Genomic DNA, 27,515 nt, shown 5'->3' with positions numbered 1-27,515 from the left:
TTTGGACATTGAAAGTTAAAAACCCAGCCGGCCACAGTGGCTCATGCCTGCAATCCCAGCACTTTGGGAGGCTGAGGTGAGTGGATCACTTGAGGCCAGGAGTTTGAGACCAGCCTGGCCAACATGGTGAAACCCTGTCTCTACTAAAAATAGAAAAATTAGCTGAGCATGGTGGCTTTCACTTGTAATCCCAGCATTTGGTAGGCTGAGGCAGGAGAATTGCTTGAACCTGGGAGGTGGAGGTTGCGGTGAGTTGAGATCATGCTCCTGCATTCCGGCTTGGGTGACAGAGCAAGACTCCATCTCAAAAAAAAAAAAAAAAAAAAAGAGAAAAAGGAAAAAAAAAAAAAGGAAAAGGAAAAAAAAAAAAAAGAAAGTTAAAAATCCAGAGTGTCATTAAATCCTAAGACTCTTTTTTTTTTTTCCTCAACTTGAGGGCTTTGGAAGGATCCTGGGACTCTTGAGGCTAGTGGCATATTAATTGTAGATACTTCGTAAGTTTTGAAAAAAAAATTAGTTTGTACAGTAAGCGCACATTTCATAGTAAATATTCTAGGAAATTATTATGCTTATGTGTATGAATCAGGAAATATAAATCCTGCCTGGTTAGCCAAACTACTTGTATTCACCACAGTATATTTTTCACAAAACTCATGCCACTGCAGACAGTGGACTCTGGAGAAATGACGTGAGTCTCTTACAAGGTGGTGGGTGTGTGCGTGCCTGGGCGTGCAAGCATAGTGTCATACATAGGACACGCCACGCTACAGAAAGTCGCGTGCTTACCTTGTATGCCTCCTCACTGACAGCCTTGACATTGGCTTCTCTCCATTTTCCTGGTACCCCATCAATGACCTCGCGATAGTTCACATAATAGCCAGTAATTTCTGCCCCTCCAATCTTATCTGGTTGCTTCCATCCAAGAACCATTGAGTCACGAAAACTTTCAAGACAGGTGATATCATGGGGTGGAGATGGTGGTGCTATGGCAATATGAATAGCTTGTGAGTAGGCAGAAATGCATGTATGATTCTATATATAAACATTTCCGTTGATGCCACATATGAGGGCACTAGACCTTGCAGTATAAAACTAAAATGCAAGGCTGATCATTAACTTGACATTCGACTTGGTGTATGCAATGGACACAGGAAAAAGTACACTACAATTATTATTCCAAAGATAAAATGAACCTGTCCTAGCAAAATAGTACAATACCCCGAAAGAAAATGATTTTTTTCCTCATAAGTAGATATATTATTCCCAAGGTTTAATTTTTGTTTCTTTATGTGGTTTAGTTTTCATTTGTTCCCTGAGGAAAATGGAATGTATATATCAATTTCTGCTGCGATTTGCTTATTCAGAATTTCCATATATGTGTGTGTGTATATATATATATTTTTTATATATATATATCTTTTTTTTTTTTTTTTTTTGAGATGGGTTTTCACTCTTGTCGCCCAGGCTGGGGTGTAATGGCACCATCTTGGCTCACTGCAACTTCCATCTCCCGGGTTCAAGCGATTCTCCTGCCTCAGCCTCCCGAGTAGCTGGGATTATAGGTGTGCACCACCATGCCTGGCTAATTTTTGTATTATTAGTAGAGGCAGGGTTTCACCATGTTGGCTAGGCTGGTCTCGAACTCCTGACCTTAGGTGATCCACCCACCTCAGCCTCCCAAAGTGCTGGGATTACAGGCGTGAGCCACCACACCTGGCCCAGAATTTCCATATATTTCTCAAATGGTTAGCATTTCACCATTCAGGCACGCTTACCCTTGTGAGACCTTACAACTACACAGCTCTGTCTGCACACAAGAAAAATTGACTCTAGAGCTCAGCTAAATGACACGTTTGGAAAACATTTTAAAAAAACAGGCACAATCTGCTATGTGACTTTCTCTTAGTGTATAATACTTTTGTCACATTATTTTTAATCTGATGTTAGAGTATTTTTCATGTGGTACAATGCTATACAGCTGTCACCATGTTTATCAGTGCTTAGCTAGAAAAATATTTGGAGGATATTTCAAAAGTCCTCCTTCATTTATGTGGCTTTGCTGATCAGCTTTTCACTCAACTACTGAAATTACAGTTTCCGTGAAGAGAGGGGGTGAAGTGGTGGAAAGAAATCTATCTAGAGATGCAATAACATCAAAGAGAATTTTCTGAATATTTATTTGGATTATAGGAGATAAAGGAACTATCTCATTCTTATCCAAAAAGAGTATCAGAAGAATGAAGGCTTTTAAAATAAAATACATTCATCTCATCTCCACTTACCAGCCTCCTTCTATTCTTTACATTTAAAAAAAGCTTTCTCTCTCTCCCTCTATTTCAGAGCACTGTTGAATATGTGCTCTCAAATGAATATCTCCTCTCGAGTTGAGGGACAAAGAAAGGTGTCATAAAATAGAGGCGGTTATAGAAGTTGGGGGGGGGTAGAAAAAAGAAATGGATGAGAAGCATTTAAAAATTTATCACCACATGCTCGTCAGTTCATTTTTATTTGATAGGAAAAACAATGTCTTCTAGGATATATTAGTCACAGGTACCAAATATCCTAATCAGATCATTCTTAGCCTACTGATAGATTGTCTTCAATAAATCACTTCTGGGAATGAGGATCATATATCAAACAATATAGCTATATGTGATTATAATTTTAACTTTTAAACTTTTCATGGTCACTCAAAGATATATTTATAGCTATGTTTTTCTTTTCTTTTTTCATTTCAAAAAGTAGTAAGTAGCTATTTAAATTATTATTATTTTAGAATTTTTAACTCTTTTTATATACTTTTTTACTTAAAAAATTAATTTTCCAGTGTCGATTTTTCTTGCAAACTATTTAAGTTAAATGTGAATAACCGCTTAATAATCTGAGGATGAGCAAGAAGGTAACAACTATGACCCTGGTACGATGTCACCTTCTTTGTGAGATCTTTCTCCTCTACGTGTTCCAAACATGACCATTTCAAAGGACCTCACACAGGCTAGCAGTACCAAGAACTTCCTGCTCTCATATCTCATTCTCTTAGCAAAATGAGGCCAGAGGTGTATCTGCCTGACAAACCAAGAAAGGCTCTATAACCAAACTATTGGAAACATTCTAGCATCATTAAGCACCCAAAATGATGTGTAAAAGCCAAACCCATAGACAATTACTTTTCCCCGTCATCAGATGAAAGTACGCATTTCAGACGGCTAGCTGAAAACACATACAATAAGAATGGACACTGATGAAAGCAAACATGGATGAAGGATGTGATGTAGACGATGAGAGGTGAGGACATTGATGGAGACGGATGGAACAGCTTCACTTTCTCAACTCTCACCTCTGTCTGTCTTCTTTTTCAGGGGGTCAGACTTACTTTTCCCCTGAGGAGCCGCTTTCTGTGGTGGTGGGGTAAGCTCTTCCTGAACTGTTTCACTTACTTTACTCACTTCTGTTTGGCCCAGGTTTTGAGAGCTACTGGGTAGTGAAGGTTTGTTAGGTTTGCTACCAAGCAAAGCATCTTTCTGGAAGGTTGGCGGGGAGGCTTCATGCACGCGCCCCCTGGAGGCAGTTAGTCCACCAGGCTCATCGCTCAGTGCAGGACACACATCTGGAGACACTCCTCCCCCTACAATTGCCAGACAACAACAGAAACGCATTGAGCCCGGACAGAGTATCAGTTGCTCTTATGGGATAGAACAAAGAAAAAAAACATTAGGACCACAAGCAGAACAAAAACAATCTTGGCTTAAAGAAAATTGCTCGCATTTGCAAGAAATATGAAAGACTACATTTCACAGAATGTACACCAAAGAACATTTCAACTTCTCCATATTCTGGAAAAAGAAGAAATGAGAACAAAAAAGCCACAGATAGAATAGGAACCATTTCAATTTGCACAACCCAAAGGGTTTTTAGTATATATAAGGAAAAGCAAATCTTAGACATTTCTTGAGAGATACAAGCCCTATTATTCAACAGAATGAAAAAAGGACGATAAAGTGCACAAGAGACATAACATTAAAGATCCTGATTTTATAACACTTCGAATTATGTGCAGTACTACAGTAGTAATGGTCTGTATCTCCCAACCTCAAAGAGACATGTTTACAATGGTTCACATTATAAGGAATCTTCCTTCCTTTTCTTTCTTCTTTTTCTTCTTTTTTTTTTTTTTTTTTTTTTTGGATGGAGTCTCACTCTGTCCCCCAGGCTGGAGTGCACTGGCACAATCTCGGCTCACTGCAACCTCCACCTTCTGGGTTCAAGCAATTCTCGTGCCTCAGCCTCCTAAGTAGCTAGGATTATAGGCATGCACCACCATACCTGGCTAATTTTTGTATTTTCAGTAGAGACAGGGTTTCACCATGTTGGCCAGGTTGGTCTCAAACTCCTGACCTCAAGTGATCCACCCACCTCAGCCTCCCAAAATGCTGGGATTACAGGCGTGAGCCACTGCGCCCGACCTCTATGTTATAAGGAATATGAAAAAGTAATATGAGATGCTAACTGAAGACAATCAATATTAAATCATCTTTTTAAAAAACATGTGTTACTATACAAACATTTTATTTTATTTATGTATTTATTTCAGACACAGGATCTTGCTTTGTTGTCCAGGGTGGGGTGCAGTGGTGAGATCATAGTTCACAGATGCCTTGAATTCTGGGACTCAAGTGATCCAACTGCCTCAGCCTTCTGAATAGCTGGGACTACAGACATGCACCACCATGCCTGGCTAATTTATTTTTATTTTTAGAAACGGGATCTCACTATGTTGCCCAGGCTGGTCTCAAACTCCTGGACTCAAGCGATCTGCCTGCCTCTTCCTCCCAAAGTGCTGGGATTACAGGTGTAAGCCCCTGTGCTCACCCACAAATATTATTTTGATTGTTTCTTTTTTTTTTTTTTTTTTTTTTTTTTTTTTTTTTTTTTTTGAGACGGAGTCTCGCCGTGTCGCCCAGGCTGGAGTGCAGTGGCGCGATCTCGGCTCACTGCAAGCTCCGCCTCCCGGGTTCACGCCATTCTCCCGCCTCAGCCTCCGAGTAGCTGGGACTACAGGCGCCCGCCACCACGCCCGGCTAGTTTTTTGTATTTTTAGTAGAGACGGGGTTTCACCATGTTAGCCAGGATGGTCTCGATCTCCTGACCTCGTGATCCACCCGCCTCGGCCTCCCAAAGTGCTGGGATTACAGGCTTGAGCCACCGCGCCCGGCCTATTTTGATTGTTTCTAATCACCTGGGTCCTTTTCTACTTTACCCAGGATTGGGAGGTACATCACATACACACATATAATTACTTTATTACTCGCTTTATTCCATTGGTTACTTTGCAAGCAGAGATGAAACATATGATTAAGCAATTACATGTGCCTTGCATGAATTTCAGAGGGGTTTATAAGAAGCATGTTAATGTTCTGTTAGCAAAAACAAGCCAGGCTCTGGCATAGACCAAATGGCTTTTAGGGACAAGACGATCTGTGTTATGGGTGATATACCACTTCATGGAATTGGGATGGCCCTTCACAGTCCCAGGATGAGCACGAAGTCAGAATGGAGTTTCACACAATGGGAAATATCTGAGGAAACCTGGGCTCGTGAAGATGAAAAGGCTACGGATGCACAGAATCTGGATAAGTGATGAAGGTCTGTAAAATGACAGCTATGGAAGGTTAGACATCACTTAGAGTCAGAGAAAATGATCATCTAAGGATGCAATCATCCAGCAATATTGGAAGCTAAATAATTTCTGGAGATGATAGTATCTTCCTTTCTAACATAGAAAAATCCATTTTTCCCCCATACAGTTATGCGTAAGGAACTTACCAATAGCAGCTTTGACTTCAATAGCTTCTGAATCCTGGGAATATTCACTAAGTCCAGCTGCATTGACTGCTCTGACCCGGAAAATATAACTCTGACCAGTCACCAATCCATGACAAGTAAATCTAAAAGGAAAAAAGTTTTAAAATATTTTCCTAGGAGGAAGATTAGGGAAGATGATTGTTAGCTTAATGGAGTGGATGTGGCTTTATGAAAACAATTTTTTTTTTTTTTTTGTAATTTGTGTTAAATAGAAATGGGGTCTTGCTGTGTTGCCCAGGCTGGTCTTGAACTCCTGGCCTCAAGCCATCCTCCCTCCCACCTCAGCCTCCTAAAGTGCTGGGATTACAGTTGTAAGCAGCATGCCCAGCTAATAATTCATTCTTTTAAAGAAAGAAAAAGATGTAGAAAGATTCAGGTAATGTATATACTTTAGACAAGAAGGTAACTAAGGCACTTTTCTAAACCCAACCTGTCAAAAAATGAGGAGCCCTGGTCTTCACTGAATGCTCACCAGTAAAATAGGGATAATGATGCTTACATGATAATTTCCATGTAGAGGTTAGTTATAAAGTATATAAAGTCCCTATTATAGGGCCTGGCATATATGAGGCACTTAAGAAATAATAATTAGTATTAATGTTATTATTTTTAATAATAATTTTAGAGTATAACTCATATATATATATATATATATATTTTTTTTTTTTTTTGAGATGGAGTCTCACTCTGTTGTCCAGGCTGGAGTGCAGTGGTGCAATCTCAGGTCACTGCAACCTCCGCCTCCTAGGTTCAAGCAATTCTCTGCCTCAGTCTGAGAAGCTGGGTAGCTGACTGAGTAGCTGGGACTACAAGTGCCCACCACCACACCTGGTTAATTTTTTTGTATTTTTACTAGAGATGGGATTTCACCATCTTGGCCAGGCTGGTCTTGAACTCCTGACCTCGTGATCCACCTGCCTTGGCCTCCCAAAGTGCTGGGATTACAGGCAAGAGCCACCAAGCCCAGCCAACTCATATATATTTTTTAACTTTTATTTTAGGCTCAGGGATACATGTGAAGGTTTGTTATATTGGTAAACTCATGTCACAGGGGTTTGTTGACAGATTATTTCATCACCCAGGTATTAAGCCTAATACTCAATTAATAATATGATTAATGACTATTTCAGGTACATAACTATGGCTGTAAGGCATTGGTAGCTCCTTGTCATAGAGGCCTAGTCACTGTCTCCCTGCATGCCAAGGAATGTACTTACTTGGGAAATTACTATAGAATCTGAAGACAAGGTGAACAATGGATTCTAGAATTACCATTTAGATATGAAGACCCAATAATGAGGCGTGAATCCATGGGCAGCTTCATCCGTAAAACAGCCTCACTCTTTTCATAGCTATTATGGCTATAAATAGCTGTTTTATGAATCACTGTAACATTTGAATCCATCCTAAGGACTGCAGCCAGAGGAAATAACAGGTCTGCTAACAAATCTGTGAGTATTAGCATGTTCAAGTATTTAACCAAGGAGCCACAATCTAGGCCAGTCCTTTAGTCCTTAGAGTCAGCTTGCTTCAGCAAATATTTATTGAGGTCTCGGTGTTCCAGACACTGAGCTAGGTACTGTGGACAAAAGATGAACAAAAGGCCGGGCGCGGTGGCTCAAGCCTGTAATCCCAGCACTTTGGGAGGCCGAGGCGGGTGGATCACGAGGTCAGGAGATCGAGACTATCCTGGCTAACATGGTGAAACCCCGTCTCTACTAAAAATACAAAAAACTAGCCGGGCGTGGTGGCGGGCGCCTGTAGTCTCAGCTACTTGGGAGGCTGAGGCAGGAGAATGGCGTGAACCCGGGAGGCGGAGCTTGCAGTGAGCCGAGATCACGCCACTGCACTCCAGCCTGGGAGCACAGCGAGACTCCGTCTCAAAAAAAAAAAAAAAAAAAAAAAAAAGATGAACAAAAAATGGTGCCTGCCCTCCAACAGCTCCTGCCCATACACCACCAGCATTTCTAAATAGTCGCAGGAAAATGCTGGATAACTCCGAGGAAAAATGAAATGCACCAATAGGCTAAAAGAATCTCTTACAAAACATATTGCCTTCCCTAATTAATCTGTTTACCTCTATTATCTCACATTCTGCAAAACCAACTCATTCTATGGGGGTCCTTGGACTGAGAAGCGGTCCAAGCCAGAAGGTGCCGAACAAGTCTATTTGACAATTTCTGGGAGGGCGGCATCCCCCTCTCAGATTGGTCTCTGGTCTGGGTGCAGACCAGAATTCACCATCAATGTGCAAAGCTGATTGATAAAAGGGTTGAAAGCAAGAAAAAAAAACAAGCCTACCCCCATTAGAAACAGACACAAAGAGGCAGCAAATTATTCTGAATGTCTTTGTTTTGGTGTTACTATGTCTACTTAGCACTGGGTTTAATCATGTTGATGTCCAGAATTTGTAAAATGTTGATACTTTTTTCTCTTCATTTAAAATTCCTGGGTAATTTATGTTAAGTAGAGCATATTAGATCCTCAGAATCTAATATCACGTTGCATATTAGATATAAAATCAGAGGCATAAAAAAGGAAGAAGCAGCAAAAGCACTATGAAACGAACTCTTAAAATAGTTGGCATTATGTGTTGTTAAGTGTTTAACATCACAAGTAAACCTTTTTAAAAAAGATGTATTGCATCTAATATGATCAATTTTAAATTCATTTAAATATCTAAAGTGTAATTGTTTTGCTTTGCTTTTTTGTTTTTTGAGACAGGGTGTTGCTCTGTTGCCCAGGCTAGCATACGGTGGTGTGATCATAGCTCACTGCAGCCTTGACCTCCTAGGCTCAAGCAATTCTCCCACTTCAACCTCTTGAGTAGCTGGGACTATAGCACACCACCATGCTGGGCTGATTTTTGTACTTTTTGTAGAGGCAGGTTTTTGCCAGGTTGCTCAGGCTGGTCTCAAACTCCTGGGTTCAATCAGGTCTCAAACTCCTGGGCTCAAGCAGTCGGCCCACCTTGGCCTCCCAAAGTGTTGAGATTAGAGGCATGGGCCACTACATCCAGCCTTGTTCTGTTTTGTTTTTTAGAGATGGGGTCTCCCTATGTTGCCCAGGCTGGCAGTGGCTATTTATAGGCCTGGTCGTTGTATACTACAGCTTCGAACTCAAGCTGTAGTTGAACTCAAGCTCAAGGGACCCTCCCACCTCAGCCTCTTGAGTAGCTGGGACTACAGGCCTGCCACTGCATTGGTTTATTTAAAGTATAATGTTTTCTTGTGTTTTTGTTTGTTTGTTTGTAGAGACAGGGTTTCATTATGTTGGCCAGGTTGGTCTTGAACTTCTGGTTTCAAGCAATCTTCCCACCTCGGCCTCCCAAAGTGCTAGGATTACAGGTGTAAGCCACCACTTCCAGCCAAAAAATGTAATTTTTTTTAAAAAAAAAAATCTCCTTCACTGGATGTCTGCGTGCTGTGTGTGTCTATGGCAGCTCCAGAGACATATGGTTGTCTATGGTTGCCCACCCTGCATGCCCAGTTGAGTTACCGTGAGCCCTTCACGGGGTTGTTGTTACAGGGCTCCCACTTGCCAGAGCCAGCAATGCTCGCCTCTATGTAGTACCCGACCAGCTCTTTGGCATCTGTGGACTCCTCCCACGAAACCACCACCGAGGTGTCTGTGTTTCTACTCGGGATGATTTTGCCAGGAGCCTTGGGGATATCTGAGAAAGAGGAACATGGTGATCAAACTCAGGTGGTTTTAAAAATTCATCCTTATTATCTATGCACAAACACACACCTAGGTATTTTACATACTGCGTCATGTCAAAGGGACAGCTGCTTTATTTTATGATTTTCTTTTCTTTTTTTTTTTTTTTTTGAGACTGAGTCGCGCGCTCTGTCGCCCAGGCTAGAGAGCAGTGGTGGGATCTTGGCTCACTGCAGCCCCCGCCTCCTGGGTTCAGGTAATTTTCCCACCTCAGCCTCCTGAATAGCTGGAAGTACCAGGCATGCGCCACAACGCCTGGCTAATTTTTGTATATTTGGTAGAGACAGGGTTTCACCATGTTGGCCAGGCTGGTCTCAAACTCTTGGACTCAGGTGATCCGCCTGCCTCGGCCTCCCAAAGTGCTCAGATTACAGGCATGAGCCAACGCGCCTGGCCTACATGGTATTTTTTAAAGCAAAAAATTTAAAAACAGGGAGTATGGATAAACTAAATGTCCATGAACTTCAGAAAAAACACATTATCAATATTGTTGAAACTCCCAAAGAAGTTTACTTTTCATAAACAAAAACAATGAATTTTTGTTTAATGCATAGGTTAAGTACAGCCATCAAATAAAATTATAATATGAAAGAAATATGTCACCATTTTTACTCCTGGCCAAATACACATAATACTAGTTAGATTCTTGCTTTGAAATTTTCTCTTGAAGGAAAAGAAGTTTACAGTTGCTTACCAAGTTTGTCCCCTACTACAGTCACCTCCGTCGCATCCGAGGGCTCGCCAACGCCTGCAGAATTAGAACAGCGCACGCGGAAACAGTAGGATTTCCCCTCGGCCAGGTCAAACAGAGCAAAGCGGGGAGACTTCACCGGGAGCTCCGTGTTCACTCGCTGCCAGTTTTCTGTTCCTGCCTCACACTGCAGCAAGAACAGGGAAACTCACTGAAAGCACAGCAAGCCCAAGCGAGAATCCAGGCCAGGCATCTCCAAGTTTCATTCATCTACAACAAACCACTCCCTGTAATGCAAGCTGGACTGGAGGAGAGATTCGGAGGAAATAGGGGATGAGGCATCTGAAGTTTGTAGGATTCTCTAAATCAAACATGGCTTTTGATATGGTTTGGCTGTGTCCCTGCCCAGATCTCATCTAGAATTGTAGCTCCCATAATTCCCATGTGTGTGGGAGGGAGCTGGTGGGAGATAATAATTGAATCATGGGGGGGCGGTTTCCCCCATACCGTTCTTGTGGTAGTGAATAAGTCTCACGAGAGCTGATGGTTTTAAAAGGAGAAACCTCTTTCACTTGGTTCTTATTCTGTCTCTTCCCTGCCACCATGTAAGACATGCCTTTCGCCTTCCACCATGATTGTGAGGCCTCCCCAGCCACATGGAACTGTGAGTCCATTAAACCTCTTTTTCTTTATAAATTACCCAGTCTCTGGTATGTCGTTATCAACGGCATGAAAATGGACTAATATAGCATTGTATTGTTTGAAAAATATGCTACTTAAATACTCTGCTTCTTTTGTTAACTAAATACAATAATCTGCTTACAAAAGTCTTATTTCAAGGATAGTCTGGGGTCAGGTAATTTTCTAATTAAATTTTATTTTATTTTATTTTATTTTTGAGACAGGGTCTTACCCTGTCACCCAGGCTGGAGTACAGTGGCACAATTACAGCTCACTGCAGCCTTGACCTCTTTGGGTTCAAGTGATCCTCCTACCTCAGCCTCCCAAGTAGTTGGAACTACAGGCACATGCCACCACACCTGGCTAATTTTTGTATTTTTCTGTAGAGATGAGGTTTCCCCATTTTGCCTAGGCTGGTTTCTAACTCTTGGGTTCAAGTGATCCACCCACTTCAGCCTCCCACAGGCATGAGCCACTGCGCCTGGCCTGCCCATTACCTATTTAAAAGAATTCTTGGTCCTTTTCTTATCACTCTCTGTTTCTTAGTCTGCTTTATTCTTCTTTAGTCATGTATCACTATTTGAAATTATTTGTTGTCTCCTCCACTGAAGAGCAAATCACATAAGCTCAGGGAGCTTTGTCCACTGCTTTATGACAGAGCATAGAATTCCATCTGGCAAATAGTACATAATCAACTACAGTCTTTTTTTTTCTAAATGAATGAAAGATGAAGATGTTCTTCTACTATATGATCCAGCAATCCCACTGCTGGGTATATATCCAAAAGAAGGAAAATCAGCATGTCAAAGAGATGTCTGCACTCCCATGTTTATTGCTGCATTGCTCACAATAGCCAAAATATGGAATCAACCCAGGTGCCCATCAGTGGATGAATGGATAAAGAAACTGTGGTAAATATGCACAACGGAATACTATTTAGCCATAAAAAAGAATGAACTCCTGTCATTTGCAGCAATATGAATAGAATTGGAGGTCATTACGGCACATAAAGACAAATATCTCATGTTCTCACTCATATGTGGGAGCTAGAAAGTTTGATCTCGTGGAGGTAGAGAGTAGAACGGTGGTTACCAGAGGCTGAGAAGGGTTGGGGGCAGTGGCGAAGACAGGTTGGTTAATGGGCACAAAAATACAATTAGAAGAAATAAGTTCTAGTGTTCAATAGCACAGTAGGGTGACTACAGTTATCAATAATTTATTACATATTTCAAAATACCTTAAAGGTAAGATTTGGAATTTTCTCAACACAAATAATAAATGTTTGAGGTGATGGGTACCCCAATTACTCTGATTTGATCATTACATATTGCAAGGATATATCAAAATATTCAGTGTACCCTGTAAATATATGCATTAATTATTTATCAATAAAATCCAGATTAAAAAAAGATATTCTCTTTTTTTGCTCAAGTCTTAGAATAATTAATGGGAAAACTAATTTAATGAGACTCTATTCTTAAAATGAAAATGATGTAGAGTGACTTGGAAATCCTCGAATGAAGGACGTGGTGTATATTTGAGCTCTGGTAGAAGATATTGTAAGAAAACTGTCAGAAGCCTTTGGTAATCCTTTTTCCCTCCTATTTTAATTTCCAACTTTGCCCATGGTTGGTCAGAGAAGAAATTTAGAAACTCTTGCCTGATTTTGCTAGAGAAATTTTTAACGGTTTCAAAAGACTTTTCTGAAATCCACATCTCGTGACAGATTGACCAGCTGTCAGGATGGTCCATTTCTGGGACTTTAACTTTATGAGTCCATCACACAGCATGATCTTCCTTGACTTGACAAGGAGGTAACATGGCATGGCATAGAGGAGTCAAAGGGATGGGATCTGGTCCCTTTCTGTTAATAACAAGCCACGTGACCTTGGAAAGCCACACACATGCTCTCGGCCTCAGTTTCGTCTTCTATAAAATGAGCCAATTTGACAAGGTAACCTCTAAAGTTCCTTGCAGTGTTTTTTATAACATATCTTTTGTGTGTCTGCTGTCTCCTGTGCGACGAAATTCTCTCAGACCTTTAATCTTTTTGTTTATGGCTTTAATTTCTTTTGACATATTCCGCCCCGGCAAATTCTTAAGCCATTATCAGTTGTTTATACTCTCATAAAAAATAGCTGCCTTTCGCTGTTCTGAAAACTTTGTAGCCATTATAACTCTTTACAGCTCTCAACTATGCCATGGAGTAGGTACTGTGGAGGTAGTATTGTATGATTGTCAACATTTTCCAGAAGAGAAGACAAGCCTGGGAAGATTGAAAGGCGACCCGGTGTAATTGTTGGATTTATGCACCTGAACCAGACTGCTGGGGTTCAAATCTCAGTTCTGTTTTGCACCAGCTCTGTGACCTCAGGCAAATTATATACCTTTCTATGCGTCAGTTTCCTCATCTACAAAATAGGCATGATCTGTTATGCCTTTCTCTGTTCCCCGCTCCCTTCTAGCCTCACGATGTTCATGCTACAGAAGAAGGAGTGGTACAGAAGGCACAGTGGCTCACAACTGTAATCCCAGCACTTTAGGAGGCTAACGGGAGGATCACTTGACCCCAGAAGTTTGAGATCAGCCTGGGCAACCTAAGGAGACCTCATCTCTACAAAACATGTAAAAATATACAGGCATGATGAAAACAAAGGTATTTACCACATAGGGCTACTCTAAGAATTAAGTGGGTTAATTAATGTAAGGTGCTTAGAACAGTGCAAATCTTAGCCATGTTCATTTCTGCTGTTAACGAGTGATACAGTCCTTGTCTCTGACACGATCAGATTTTTGATAGGGGAGTGAGAGAAAGTGCTCAGGACGTAAAACACCTGAGGAAAATGTTTGGGACTAAAAAGAAGACAGTAGGACGGGGAGGCTGGAAGTCCAAGGACTGATTCATCTGAGTCCCTTGCTAATAAACCCTTCGATTTCACCCGTTCTGGGGATCAAGGACATGCCATGAAGAAGAACAAGCACAGGGGTGGCCCAAAGGGCAGCATGCCGGGCGCAGGGCGTCCTGGAACAGACACGGCAGGGACAGGAGCGCACAAACCTTTTCCCTTTAGAAAGGTCAGCATATCAGAAGAGCTGCATCAGAAATAATTTTAGTCTCAGCTCAGAACAGTTTGACATTTGGATGGCTCTGCAAATGTACCCCAGGTCCCTGGATGTGTTCTGTGTCCTCAAGACCCAACATCCTGGGTGTTCTGTGTTCTGTGCCCTGTGCAGGCCTCTCTACATAGTACTGTGTTCATAAACGCCCCCTTCTGTTCCATGCCAATAGGTGTGCTGGAGGAAGAATATTTAAAATTTTAATCACAAACTCATAGGTATTTAGGTCTAGGGAAGTTACAGACTTCCACAGAGAAATTAGAGTTTATATGACCAGAGGAAAGGTTCAGCAGCAGCCAAAGCTGACTCATCTGCAGAAAACGCTTCTGAATCGTTGTTATGTGTCCTTATTATAGGAAAGACGGTAATTACTGTCACAGAGGTTATTCAGAACCTTCTTCCTGTGGAGTGTTTCAGAGAGATTCAGTGGGGGTGTGTATTAAACACACTAGGAAATGAACATCGATCCACCACTCTATTTTTGCCATCTATTTTCTTTTAAAAAGCTTACAATGCAGCCAGGCGTGGTGGCTCATGCCTGTAATCCAAGCACTTTGGGAGGCTGAGGCAGGAGGATTACTTGAGGTCAGGAGCTCGAGACCACCCTGGCCAACATGGTAAAACCCTGTCTCTACTAAAAATACAAAATTTAGCTGGGCATGGTGGCTCATGCCTGTAATCCCAGCTACTCAGGAGGCTGAAGCAGAATTGCTTAGACTGGGGAGGCGGAGTTTGCAGTGAGCTGAGATTGTGTCACTGCACTCCAGCCTGGGCAACAGAGAGACTCCATCTCAAAAAAAAAAAAAAAAAAAAGGCTTAGAATACTACTCAAGTTATATTATATTTGAAGTTGATATCTAGAAAGTATATAAAAATTTAATATTATTTCTGTAAAACAAGACTCTCTTGGAAGATATCCATATTGCATGTAGAGGAGATAAGGCATCCATTGTCACCATTTTGCTAGGAATAAAAAGGAAGTGAAGAATGCAGCTCAAAGATATTTGCGTATTGTCTTTATGTTGTTACCTAATTTGCGGAAGTTTGCATACACCTATATACCTATGAAACGTATTATCTTGCAATAATTATCAGGGAAGGTGACCTAATAGGTGTTACAAAATCGAATGACCAAAACAGTATTAAGGATGAAAGAGAACGACCTTTAGGAAAATTAATTGAGCACCGTATTTTTATTTTAAAAAATTCTATGATTTTGCTATGAAAGTAAAATGTAAAGTAAATGATACCTTTTCATGCTATCACACAATTTCATTTAAAAAAATTTTAAAGTACAAACACTTGTTTCATTTATTGTTCTAAAAAATGGTGCATCGCTACCAATAAAAATATAAAGCTCTTACATATGGGATAAAATAAACTTATTTTCTTTCATTTTCTCAATTATATCCTAATCAGAACCTTTTTAACAAATAGATTTTGAACCTCGTTTTAAGCAAATTCTCTTTAAATGTCATTTTCCAGTAGCCATGATCCTGTTAGTCAAGGACTTCTTGCCCCTCTAAGACCTGTGCCTTGCCTGGCAGCTCTCCTGTTTCTACACTTGTGGCAGTCAGTTCCCCCAAAATAATGTCCTGTACAGGTCTTGGCTCTTCTCCATTTGTTGGGCATAAATCCTTATCAGAACTCCCCTCAAATACGGATGTGTGGTTGATTCACATACGGTTCTCATTCGTTCCCAGAACTCCCCTCAAATACGGATGCGTGGTTGATTCACATACCGTTCTCATTCGTTCCACCCATTCTGGGCCTTCATTGCATGCTGCCTTCTCTAATGTTCTAATTCCCAACATAATTGTAAGCTATCTGGGGAAAGAACTTGCCAATATTTACTGTTTTGTGATCCCTGACCTCATTCCGCTATCTGTACTCAGAGTGGAGCTAGCCAAGTACAGCGGCGTGAGGTTGCTGTCTTCCACACTCCCAGCCATTTGAGAGTATTGCCCTTTCTCTGTTCCCCGCTCCCTTCTAGCCTCACGATGTTCATGCCCTGCTACAGAAGGAGGAGTGGTAGAGAGATGAAAAGCCATTACCGAGCAAGGGAGACAGGAAGGTCCCTAGAAAACATTGTCATACAGGCAATCTACTATTTCAGGAACATTTCTCTTCTTGTAGGGGCTATGATATTGGGTCTGGATCTCTTAGGAGTCTATGGGTGAGTCTTGGGGATCCATAAACCCCTAGATTCTCAGGCACAGTTCTGTGTTATACACTTCGTTCTATGGAGAAAGTTCACAGTTTATAAAGATCTAGTGAGTTCAGGAAATGTTCCCCTCCTCCCTCATTCCATTGTCCCTGGGAATTTAGCCTCTACTTTTCTAAAGAAATCGTTAGGAGGTAGTATGAGGTCATGTTGATTCTAGAATCTTACCTTTTCCACAAAGTACATAATGCCCTCATGACCACGCTGACGAGGGGGCTTCCAGCTGAGCACCACGTAGCTCCGGGTGGCCTCAGTGACAGAGAGGTCTGTCGGGGGGCCAGGCACAATACCCTCTGAAAAACAACCAGGAAACATGAGAAGCACACATTCTGGGTAGCCCAGGATACTCAGAGAGCCACAGATGCTGCTCTCTTTGTGGCTCCATAGTATAAAGAAATACCTTGCCTCTAAAATTCCCCCACAACATCATTCATTCATTCATTCTTCAAATGCCATTGAGCAGTTGTTGTTGTTTTGGTTTTTTTGTGGGGGAAAGGGTCTCACTCTACCACCCACGCTGGCGTGCAGTGGTGCAATTTTGTCTCACTGCTGCCCTGACCTCCTGGGCCCAAGTGATCCTCCCACCTCAGCCTTCCAAATAGCTGGGACCACAGGTGCACACCACCACACCTACATAATTCAATTTTTTTTTTTTTTTTTTGTAGAGACGAGGTCTCCCTATGTTGCCCAGGCTGGTCTTGGACTCCTGAGCTGAAGTGATCCTCCTGCCTTGGCCTCCCAAATTGCTGGGATTACAGGCGTGAGCCACAGCGGCCAGCCCCATTGCTCATTTAGAATATAGAGCTAAGGAATCTAGGATACTCTTCTTATCTTTAGTTCTGAGGCCAGGTCAGGAGTGTTAGGGTGAAAGCAAGGACAAACTTTCAGAGGCACCCTGATCCCAGAAGTCCCAGAGCATCTAGAGTTTCGAGCCACGTGAACCCCCAACAAGCAGGATTTACCCTGGCTCAGATATGAAAATAAGTGGGGCATTGAATCCTCTAAGCAGATAGGCAGGAGCCAAGGACCCAGTGGAGCTGAGTTTATAGTTTTAGTAAAGTTTAGGACAGTTTCAGTTTACAGTAACAGTGAAGTTGGTCTTATCAGGCAGGGGGGAAGGAGACTGGAAATACATAGACTCCAGAGGTCAAGAAAAATAATGGGGTACAGAAAAAGTATTTAAAGAAATAATGATGAAAAATTTCCAAATCTGATGAAAACTACAAACTCACAGATTAGAGAAACCTGCAAACCCTAAGCACAAGATATATGAAGAAAACTACACAATGCATATCATAATCAAACGGTAAAAACTAGTGATAAAGAGAATATATTAAAAGCAGATAGAAAAGACACATTATATATTGAGGAACAAAAATAAGAATAAAAGCAATCATTCTTGTAGTGTAGATCTGCATTATGCTGGACAAAGCTCTTAAAGTACTGAGAGAAAAAACTGTCAACCTAGAATTCTATACTTAGTGAAGATATAGTTCAAGAATGAAGGTAAAATAGAGGTTTTTTTTCACATAACAAAGGATAAAATACCAGCACTACAAGAAATGTTCAAGGAAGTGCTTCGGGTGAAAAGAAAATCATATCAAATGGAAATCTGGATTTATACAAAGAAATGAAAAGCAACGGAAATGATAAAAATGTGAGTGAATAAAACCTTTTTTCTTACATTTTATATCTCTGAAAGATAATTGACTACAGTCAAAATAATAATATCATATTACGTAGTTTACAATAAATATGCAAATAAAATGTATGACAATAACAGCACCAAGGGTAAGAGTGGGCAATGGAATAATACTGTTGCAGGCCAGGCACGATGGCTCATGCCTGTAATCCAGACACTTTGAGAGGCCAAGGCAAGTGAATTGCTTGAGCTCAGGAGTTTGAGACCAGCCTGGGCAACTTGGTGAAACCCCATCTCTACAAAAAATACAAAAATTAGCCAGGTATGGTGGTATGTACCTACAGCCCCAGCTACTTGGGAGGCTGAGGTGGGAGAATTGCTTGAGCCCAAGAGGTTGAGGCTGCAGTGAGCCATGATCATGCCACTGCACTCCAGCCTGGGCAACAGAGAGAGACCCTGTCTTAAAAAAAAAAAAAAAAAAAAAAAAAAAAAAAAAAAAAAAAAAAAAAAGCACTGTTGTAAATTCTTACACTACATGTGAAGTAATGTAATATTACTGGAAGGTAGACTATGAAAAGTCAGGTCAGGACAAAGGAGGTAAAACACGAATATCAGGAATGAGAGAGGTGACACCACTACAAATTCCGCAGATATTAAAAGGATAATAAGAAAATATGAACAACTTTATAAATGAATAAGTTTCTTGAAAGATGAAAACTATTAAATTTTACTCAAGAAAAAGTAAATGACCTGAATAGTCCTAAATTTATTTTAAAAATTGAATTTGCAGTGTAAAAGCTTCCCACAACAAAACAAAACAAACAAACCAAAAAACAAACCTCCAGGCCTAGATGGCTCCACTGGTAAATTATACTAAATGTTTAATAAAAAAAAAAAAATGGAAGTCCACACAAGCTCTTTTGAAAAATTAAAATAATGGGAACACTTTCCACTCGTTACCCTAATACCAAAACCAAGCCAAGACTTTCCTAGGAAAAACCACAGACCAATATCTTTTATGAATATAGATACAAGAATTCCTTAAAAAATTTTTAGCAAGTAAACTCCAGCAATGTATAACACAGCATAACATAGTGACATTCAACCCAAGACTGTGAGGTTTAGTTTGCGTCACTTACTTTATTTAGGTTTAATAATCTAAAATTAATCAGTGTAATTCAACATGTTAAGTGGAAAAATAAAAATCATATTATCTTCTCAATAGAAACAGGAAAAGCATTTGACAAAATCCAACACTTTTCCCTAATATAAACTCTCAGAAAACCAGGAGTATAATAAATTTTTCTCAACTGGATAAAGGATATCTATACAAAACCTACACTTAATGTTAGACTTAATGGTGACAGCCTGAATGCTTTCCCCCTGAGATCGGGAAACGGCAAAGATGACCAGTCTACCACTTCTATTCAACATTGTACTAAAGGTTCTAGATGGAGCAATAAGGAAAGAAAAAGAAATAAAAGGTATCCAGATTGAAAAGGAAGACATTAATTTATCTTTATTTACAGATGGCATAATCCTGTAATAGAAAATCCATAATAAATTTTATAAAAAACCCTAACGTTTGTGAGAATTAATAAATTAGTTCAGCAAGGATGCAGGACACAAAATCAATATACAAAAATCAATTGTGTTTCTTTATACTAGCATCAAAAACAAATTAAAGTAAAAAGCAATACCATTTACAGCATCATCAGAAATCTGAAATACTTGAGATTAAATCTATAAAAATGTGCAGGGCCTGCACACTAAAACTCCTAAGGTGAGAGAAATGAAAGCAAAGCTGAATGAATGGAGATACAGGCTATGTTCATAAATCAAAGGACTCAATACTGTTCAGTTGAAATCCCAGCATGTGTTTTGTAGAAGTTGATAAGCTGATTTTAAAATTTATATAGAAAGGTAAAGACAGAATAGCTGAAACAACCTTGGGAGGAAAAAAACCAACATAAGATTAGAGGACTTACAGTGATTTTAAGATGCTAAAATTTATATGTGAAATAAAATGAAACTCAGAAAAGCTGTAGTAATAAAGACAGCATGGTATTGATGGAGGGGAAAGAAAATTGACCAATAGAGATTCCAGAAATTGATCTGCAAATATGTAATAAATTGAATTTGACAATGGTGCCAAGACAAATTCGTTGGGTAAAGAATAATCTTTTCAATAGATATTGCTGAAATAATTTAATAGCCATATGCAAGTATGAATGATAGTAATAACTGAGACCCTTACTTCTTGTAACATAGAAAAAATTAATTTTAAATGCGTCACAAAGTGAAATGTAAAAACGAACGTTATAACATTTCCAGGGGGTAAAAAACAGGAAGAATAACTGGATTTGACAAAGATGCCCAATGTCACAAAAACCGGCAAATTAACACATGAAAAGATGCTCGACATTACGAATAAAATGCAAATCAAAGCCACAAAGAAATACCACTATGAACCCACTAGAACGGCTAAAATTAGAAAGACTGGCCACACTAAGTCCTAGTGACAAGGCGGGAGCAACTGGAACTCTCATGTGGTGCTGGTGAGAATGGAACATGGTACGATCATTTCGGAAAACAGTTGGCAGTTCCTTTAAAAATTAAGCATACACTTACCACATAATACATCCATTCAACTCCTAGGTATTTACGCACGATATAAACGAAAGCATATGTCCACAGAAACAGTTAAGAATGTTCATAGAAGCTTTCAACAGTGAATGGATAAATACATTGGAATGAATTGATACACACACCAATGTAGATAAATCTCAAAATAATTTTGCTGAGTAAAGAAAAACAGACAAAAACGAACACGATTCAATTGATCTACAATTGTGGACAACGTAAACTACAGTGACAGAAAGCAGATCAGTGATGGCTGGAGATGGGGAGACATGAAAGGGAGGAATTACGAAGGGGAAGGGGAAATTTTAGGGGTGATAAGTATGTTCATTATTTTGAAAATGGTGATGGTTTCATGGCTACATATATGTAAAATTTATCAAATTGTACATGTTACATATTTGCAGTATATTGTATGACAATTACACCTTAATAAAGCTTTGAAAATAAAATGGGATTCTCTGACTTAAGTTACTTACAATCTCCATATATTTTAGAATGTTCTTCCCAAAACATCTTAAGCAATACACACGGCCCCCTCTACAACAAAAGCCAAACTGCTTAGCAAAACATCAGCAATAGTATCTGGGGCAACCAGACTTCTTACCTGAAGGTTCTTCTTCAGTAACAATGATCTGTCCAGTCCAGGGTGCTGAGGGGCGACCTGAACAAAGACAAATAGAAGAATTACAAACGTTCACAAGTGTGCAATTTATCAGCTGCACTGATGAGTTGGGAACGTGGCCAGATTAGTCACAACTGGGGTTGTTACTAGTAGACTTCTGTGTTTTCCCATGAATGGTATCAATCATGTAGAGGGCATTGTGGGAAACACAGCCCCTGTCCTCAAGGTACTCATAATCTCCTGGAGCCTGGAATCTGCCTGGACTGGCTGAGTGGACGTTTCTGGAACTGTACTGGCACAAGCTAGGTAAGTAACCTGTGTTCATTTAACTGTCCAGTATGAATCTCCTGGAACAGGTAGGCTTGCTCATCCCCCTGAAGAGATAGCATGCGTTTGGGAGAAACATTTCCAGAACAATTGTAAGTCCAGTAGTTATTTATCTGTCATAATAAGATGAAAGAGGAGAGGGAGTGCTGATCCTGCAGTAAAGCTCAGCAAAGCAAATCTTTCCCATTACATTTTGAAAAACATTATCTCCAAAGGAAATCAGTTGAGATCCTGAGCAAGGAAAATGAATGATACGGGTACAAAGTTAAAGAGGAAATTTCACTTGTGTGATCCCATAAACAGAAAGAGAGAGTGGTTCTACTCTTGCATTAACCAGGGGACTTTCTGTCAGAGTTTGTGCAAAAACGGAAAGGCGGTGAAGAAGATAACTTATTTTTAATTCAAACAAATCTTATTTTGAATAGAATTGATAAAAGAGGAGAAAACGAATGTATGAGATGGAATTTGCAAGTTCAGAAAAGAGGGCAGGAGGTCAGAGGGTTGGTGAAAAGTGACTGAAGAGCAATCAAGGAGCCTGATGTGACACGGTTGCTGGGGAAATGGTAATATTATTATTATCATTTTGAGATGGAGTCTCGCCGTCGCCCAGGCTGGAGTGCAGTGGCGTGATCTCGGCTCACTGCAACCTCTGCCTCCCGGGTTCAAATGATTCTTCTGCCTCAGCCTTCCAAGTAGCTGGGATTACAGGTGCCTGCCACCACGCCTGGATAATTTTTTGTATTTTTAGTAGAGACGGGGTTTCGCCATGTTGGCCAGGCTGGTCACGAACTCCTGACCTCAGGTGATCCACCCACCTCGGCCTCCCAGAGTGCTGAGATTACAGGTGTGAGCCACCACAACCAGTCAGTGACTTTATTTTAATTAGACTTTTATGATGCCACTACATGTACTGAAGGTAAAGAATAACACTGTGAATGTAGCATAGACCAGCAGTCCTCTAGAAAGGTGATTTTGCCCCTCAGGTGATATTTGGTAGTGTCTCCATGACACTGCTGGTATCTAGTGGGTAGAGACAAGGGATGTTGCTCGGCCTCCGGCAATGAACAGGACACCCCCAGCCACCTCCCGCAACGACAAAGAATTACTGGCCTAAAATGCCAGTAGGGCCAAGGTTGAGAAGCCTGGCATAAGACTGAAATGTTACTATCCAACACTTCTCGTAATGTCATTTTACGTTCCCTATTGTTGGAGATGCCATATGGGTTTCCATGAAACAAATATAGGGCATGATTCATGTACCATGGTTTTGACATTAAGACTTGGAGACTAAATTTATTAAAAGATTATTATTATTGTTATTATTGAGACAGGGTCTCACTCTGTTGCCCAGGCTGGAGTGCAATGGTGTGATCACAGCTCACTGCAGCCTTGACCTCCTGGACTCTAGCAATCCTCGCACCTCAGCCTCCTAAGTAGCTGGGACTTACAGGTGTATGCTACCATGCCTGGCTTTTTTTTTTTTTTTTTTTTTTTTTGTAAAGATGGGGTCTTTCTATGTTGCCGGGGCTGCTCTCAGAACTCCTAGGCTCAAGCAATCCTCCCATCTTTGCCAAGTGCTGGGATTACAGGTGTGAGCCACCACGCCTGGCCTGAAAAGATGATTTTTGACAGTCTAATATGAGAACTCAAACCTAGATTAGACATAATGTTGTCTATCTGTTTTTCCTTTGATATAGAGAGACGTACTGTGCTGAGATATTAGTGCTCTAAGGGAGGACTCCAAGGTAAAGAAATAGACCTAGAGGCAGAAAAAAAAATTATTTTTGGAATGTATAATAATGGGAATAAGAATGTTCTCCAGGCTCTTTGCTTTCATACTTCATTCCACACACAATGCCTGGAACTCAGTTTAACAATATAAATGTTTCTGAATAAAATAAAATAAAATAAAATAAAACCCTTAAGAGAATGACTAAGGCAAAGTTTTTGGGGGATTTTTCCCCCTCGGATTTTCTGATGAAAAAAGGATTTCTTGTTCTTGTCTCCCTCTAGTGGAAGAGAGAGGAACAACCTTGCAATGAAGCTGATTCTTGCAGTCATTTTAAAAAGGTTTAGGGAAGGTCCTGAAAAATGAAAAGTGCTTACTTTTAAGTCTAGCTTTCTCAGCTGGATCCAGAGCAGCCACGGGCTCGGAAACTCGAGATGGGAAACCTATTCCCGTTTTATTCACAGCTCGAACTCGGAAGATATAGGAACGACCTTCGATCAATCCAGTGACAGGAAAACGAGCAAACTTCACAGGTGTGTCATTGCACTGCGACCAGTTATCTGTGCCCACCTCACACCTAAAGGAATGAGCATGATTGACAAAACTAGTAAAAGAAGTATGGCTTAATGAATATCTCCAGAGCTGCAAAATCACCCAGTTGTTTCAGATCTCCCAGTAAAACATCCAAGTCAGGCGTGGGTCGCTAGCTGGTGAACTGCAGGCACCCAGTTTCACTCAAATGCACTGTGTCTTCTTTACCAAGAGGAAAGAAGCCTCAGGTCCTTCCTGAACGCATAAAAGGCAGGCGTCTAAGGGGCCTTGTGTACAAAGCAGAGGGGTTTGGGGGCTGCTGGGCTAAGCAGATAAATATATCCAATCTTAGCACTGGAGAGGACCCCCAAACATCCCCCCGGCGGATGCCTTCAATTCTACCATTAGTGACTTCTCTGTCTTCCTTAGGTATTTCCTTTGAAAAACAGAGATATTATTGAGAAAACTGGCGTCGTAAAAGATAGCTATTTGCACTGTAGTTTGGAGACTAGTTCACCATATTTTCTCACTTGATGGTCATTACATCCTGTATAGAGGGTAAGGAAGTTATTGTGGAGATGTTTGTTTCTTTAACCGAAGAGACTGATGAGAGGTGGGGAGATGCCCAGGCCTGGCAGGGGCAGATTGAGTAGGTACTCGGAAACACTGATTTCTAATTGAGTGCTTTTACAGCAGTTGGTACCTGGGGATGGAGTGGGTCACTCCCAGCAGACAAATATGACAGCTCGTATCATGCTGTTGGCCTGATCAACAAAGCTTTAGGGGCTCAACATGTGATTAAATTTTACAGCATTAGGATTAAGCAACTCTTACTTTTTTTATGAGCAGAGTGCTGCACTTTTAGTTCATATCATTTCCCCTACATGGGCTCTATGTCCAAAATGTATAATTCCCAAACGATTCTCAGGGGCCTGGGGGTTGCCAGTGGCAGGACAGAGGTGGCTGGTGTGGGAAGTTTATCTCCCCTCCTCACAATCACCTTCCTCTCTTTGATATAGACAATAGACAATTTCCTTATGTAAAGCGGAATAGACAACTTCCTGACTTTCCTTATGTAAAGTGTTGTCTGTCAAATGTGGCTTCGATCCCTGCCTTCCATCCATTTCCCCTAATCCTCCTTGGTAGAAATTCTGGAGCTGCTAGGATTTTGGGGAGGTGGGGCGGTGGCAGAAGCCGATAGGGCCAGGACAATTCTTCAAACTACACCTGTCTCCAGAGATTCTGCCAGGACTCAGCCTCTTCTCTGTGCAGATACTGTGGTGACCCAGTGACACTAGAGGATCCTTCCTAACCTCATGTGGGCAGAAAGAAAGGCGGAACTCACTGCTCCTGACACTGTCCGCAGCACGTTGGAGCAGAAAGAACACAAACCTATAGCCAGGCTCACATCTGAATTCTAGTTCTGCTACTTATTACCCGCGTGATCTTAGGCGAGTTAGTGCTTCCTCACTGATATGTGGTCTTGGGCCTCATTTCCTACTTGAAATAAAAGCAACGGCCTCACAGGGTGGTTATGGGTTAGTGGTTAATATATGCGAAGTGTTTAGAACAATGCCATGCACACAGTAAATGCCTAATAAATCATAGCCACAAGGTGGGTATTTTCATTACGACTAAGGCCAGAGGAGAACAAAATGTACTGATTGTCCCTGGCCTTTCACTGGTCAAAGTGTAAAAATCCCTTGGAAATGTGCCAAAGACAATAAAGCACAAAAAAGAATATATCTAAACCTTCACAATTCATCACTACTAAATGATGAAATGTTGTGGAAGCATTTTTTCACATGGATGGTTAAATAGTATATAATTTATTAGAAATACTTCTTACAAATAGTTCTGAGCACAATCGCCTGTATTTATGTACTGCGAGGTTCAACGCACCCTTGGTGCAAACTCATTGTGCTAATACGACACAGATTGTCCGTCTCTAGTGATTTCTACAATGAGGTTTCATTACTCAAAAATGAAAAGAGAATTGGAGCAATGATCTGAATAGAAACCAAGTCAGAGAACAATGTTATTTAGGCCAATAATCTAAACTTGCTGTCTGTATTGTCCAAACTCATGTCATAATTAATGTGTAAAGCCCAATTACTATAAATATCAGAGCCTCTAAAGTTTTGGAGAATGTAGACAACAACTTGTAGATAGTGCATAATTTGCTACTATTGATTTTTTGTTGTTACTTCTTTGTATAACTTGGAAACACATCCTGAGGTAGAAATAAGACTTTGGTAGTATTACCAAAGTAAATATTCTTAAATTATTGACATATTAGGAATATAGACATTAACTATGCTGAATTCCAATTATTTCATTTCCAAGGTGGCCTCTATGAGGTCTACAAATTCATAACATTCTTGCCAAATTAGTGACATAAGCTGATAGCCAAATTCAAAAAAATTCATCTTTGGAATTTAGGTAAATAATTAATTCATTTTTGGAACTTTTACCTAAATTCCAAAGAAGAATTTTTTGAATTTGACTACCAGCTCATGTCACTAATTTGGCAAGAATGCTATGAATTTGTAGACCTAATAGAGACCTAACAGAGGCCATCTTAGAAATGAAATATATATATATATATACACACACACACACCCCTATTTACCTAAGTTCCAAAGATGAATTTTGTGACACTGTGATATGAGCTGTCACATTTGTCTGCTGGGAATGACCCACTCCATCTGCAGGTACTAACTGCTGTAAAAGTACTCAATTAGAAATTGGTGTTTCCAAGTACCTACTCAACACACACACACACACACACACACACACACACACGTACTTATAATGGGTATATATACCCATTTTATATATATATACATATATGTAGGACCATTATATGTATGTGTGTCTATGTATGTGTATGTGTGTGTACATCTATACACACACAGAGAAAGAGAGAGCGAGAGACTGAGACAGAGACAAATAGAGAAAAAGAAAGATGAAGAGAGATATAGAAATAAAAACAGAGAGGAAGGCCAGAAAAGAAAATATTTCCCCTAGAAATGATGGGAGAAATCAAGACTGCATCTCTATGATCAAATAACTGTAACTGATATTAGCCTAAGCACTAACTTGTCAATAAAATATCCGAGAATAGGACTCCCTCCATCGACAGCTGGCTGTTTCCAAGAGATGATGATATAATCTTTATTGGCCTCCAAGCACTTCACATCCAAGGGAGCAGCTGGGGCTCCTTCAATCTCTGCATCAGCATCTGTGGAGAGAGAAGGATCCCATTAACCCTCTCAGACATGCTGTCAGCTCGGCAGGCGGAGGTCTCAGTGCACAGGCTTCTTACCACATCATCACAGTGGCTCCATCTTTGGCCCCAACACAGCAAGCATCAAATCTTGCTATTTGTTGACCAACATGTGTGTTTTTCACCTTCGGCAGGAAGAACATTGGGTCAGAAAATAGAAAGTGCTCTGAAAAGAACCCATGACCTTTGTCTCATGGTTCTTCCGGCCCAAAATGTTCCAAAAGAAAATTAATATAGAGATGCTGAAGATTGCATTCAGACAAGTCAGTTGTGCCAGAAAGTCAGTTCTCATGACATTGATTGTGCAATGTTGCTAAGAAAAAACTAAGAAAAGCCCCCAAGAGGGACAAATGCCCCTTCTGGAGGCATCCGCAAGAAAATACGAGTCATAGAGCTTCGCCAGTTCTAGGCAAGACACTACCATCTTGAAAGAGAAA

General features: G+C 40.5%; 1 protein-coding gene across 2 annotated transcripts in view; it reads right to left on the bottom strand.

The window, feature by feature from the left end:
- The window catches only part of MYOM1 (myomesin 1), a 147,615-nt gene that overhangs the window by 55,733 nt on the left and 64,367 nt on the right, over nucleotides 1-27,515 (bottom strand). The window contains exons 11-19 of one of the 2 annotated variants that reach the window (XM_025365122.1): nucleotides 26,892-27,033; nucleotides 23,636-23,835; nucleotides 21,185-21,241; nucleotides 16,464-16,588; nucleotides 10,277-10,460; nucleotides 9,361-9,535; nucleotides 5,824-5,945; nucleotides 3,338-3,625; nucleotides 787-983 (exon numbers count right to left, since the gene is read on the bottom strand). In XM_025365122.1, the coding sequence (XP_025220907.1) occupies nucleotides 787-983; nucleotides 3,338-3,625; nucleotides 5,824-5,945; nucleotides 9,361-9,535; nucleotides 10,277-10,460; nucleotides 16,464-16,588; nucleotides 21,185-21,241; nucleotides 23,636-23,835; nucleotides 26,892-27,033 (1,490 nt within the window). The remainder of the gene's footprint in view (nucleotides 1-786; nucleotides 984-3,337; nucleotides 3,626-5,823; nucleotides 5,946-9,360; nucleotides 9,536-10,276; nucleotides 10,461-16,463; nucleotides 16,589-21,184; nucleotides 21,242-23,635; nucleotides 23,836-26,891; nucleotides 27,034-27,515) is intronic. The other variant, XM_025365123.1, reaches the window with a different exon arrangement.

The sequence above is a fragment of the Theropithecus gelada genome, chromosome 18 (genome assembly GCF_003255815.1).
Source record: "Theropithecus gelada isolate Dixy chromosome 18, Tgel_1.0, whole genome shotgun sequence".
Classification (NCBI taxonomy): domain Eukaryota; kingdom Metazoa; phylum Chordata; class Mammalia; order Primates; family Cercopithecidae; genus Theropithecus; species Theropithecus gelada.
The sequence above is the reverse complement of the archived record's forward strand: the minus strand, read 5'-3'. Positions and strand labels throughout refer to the sequence as shown.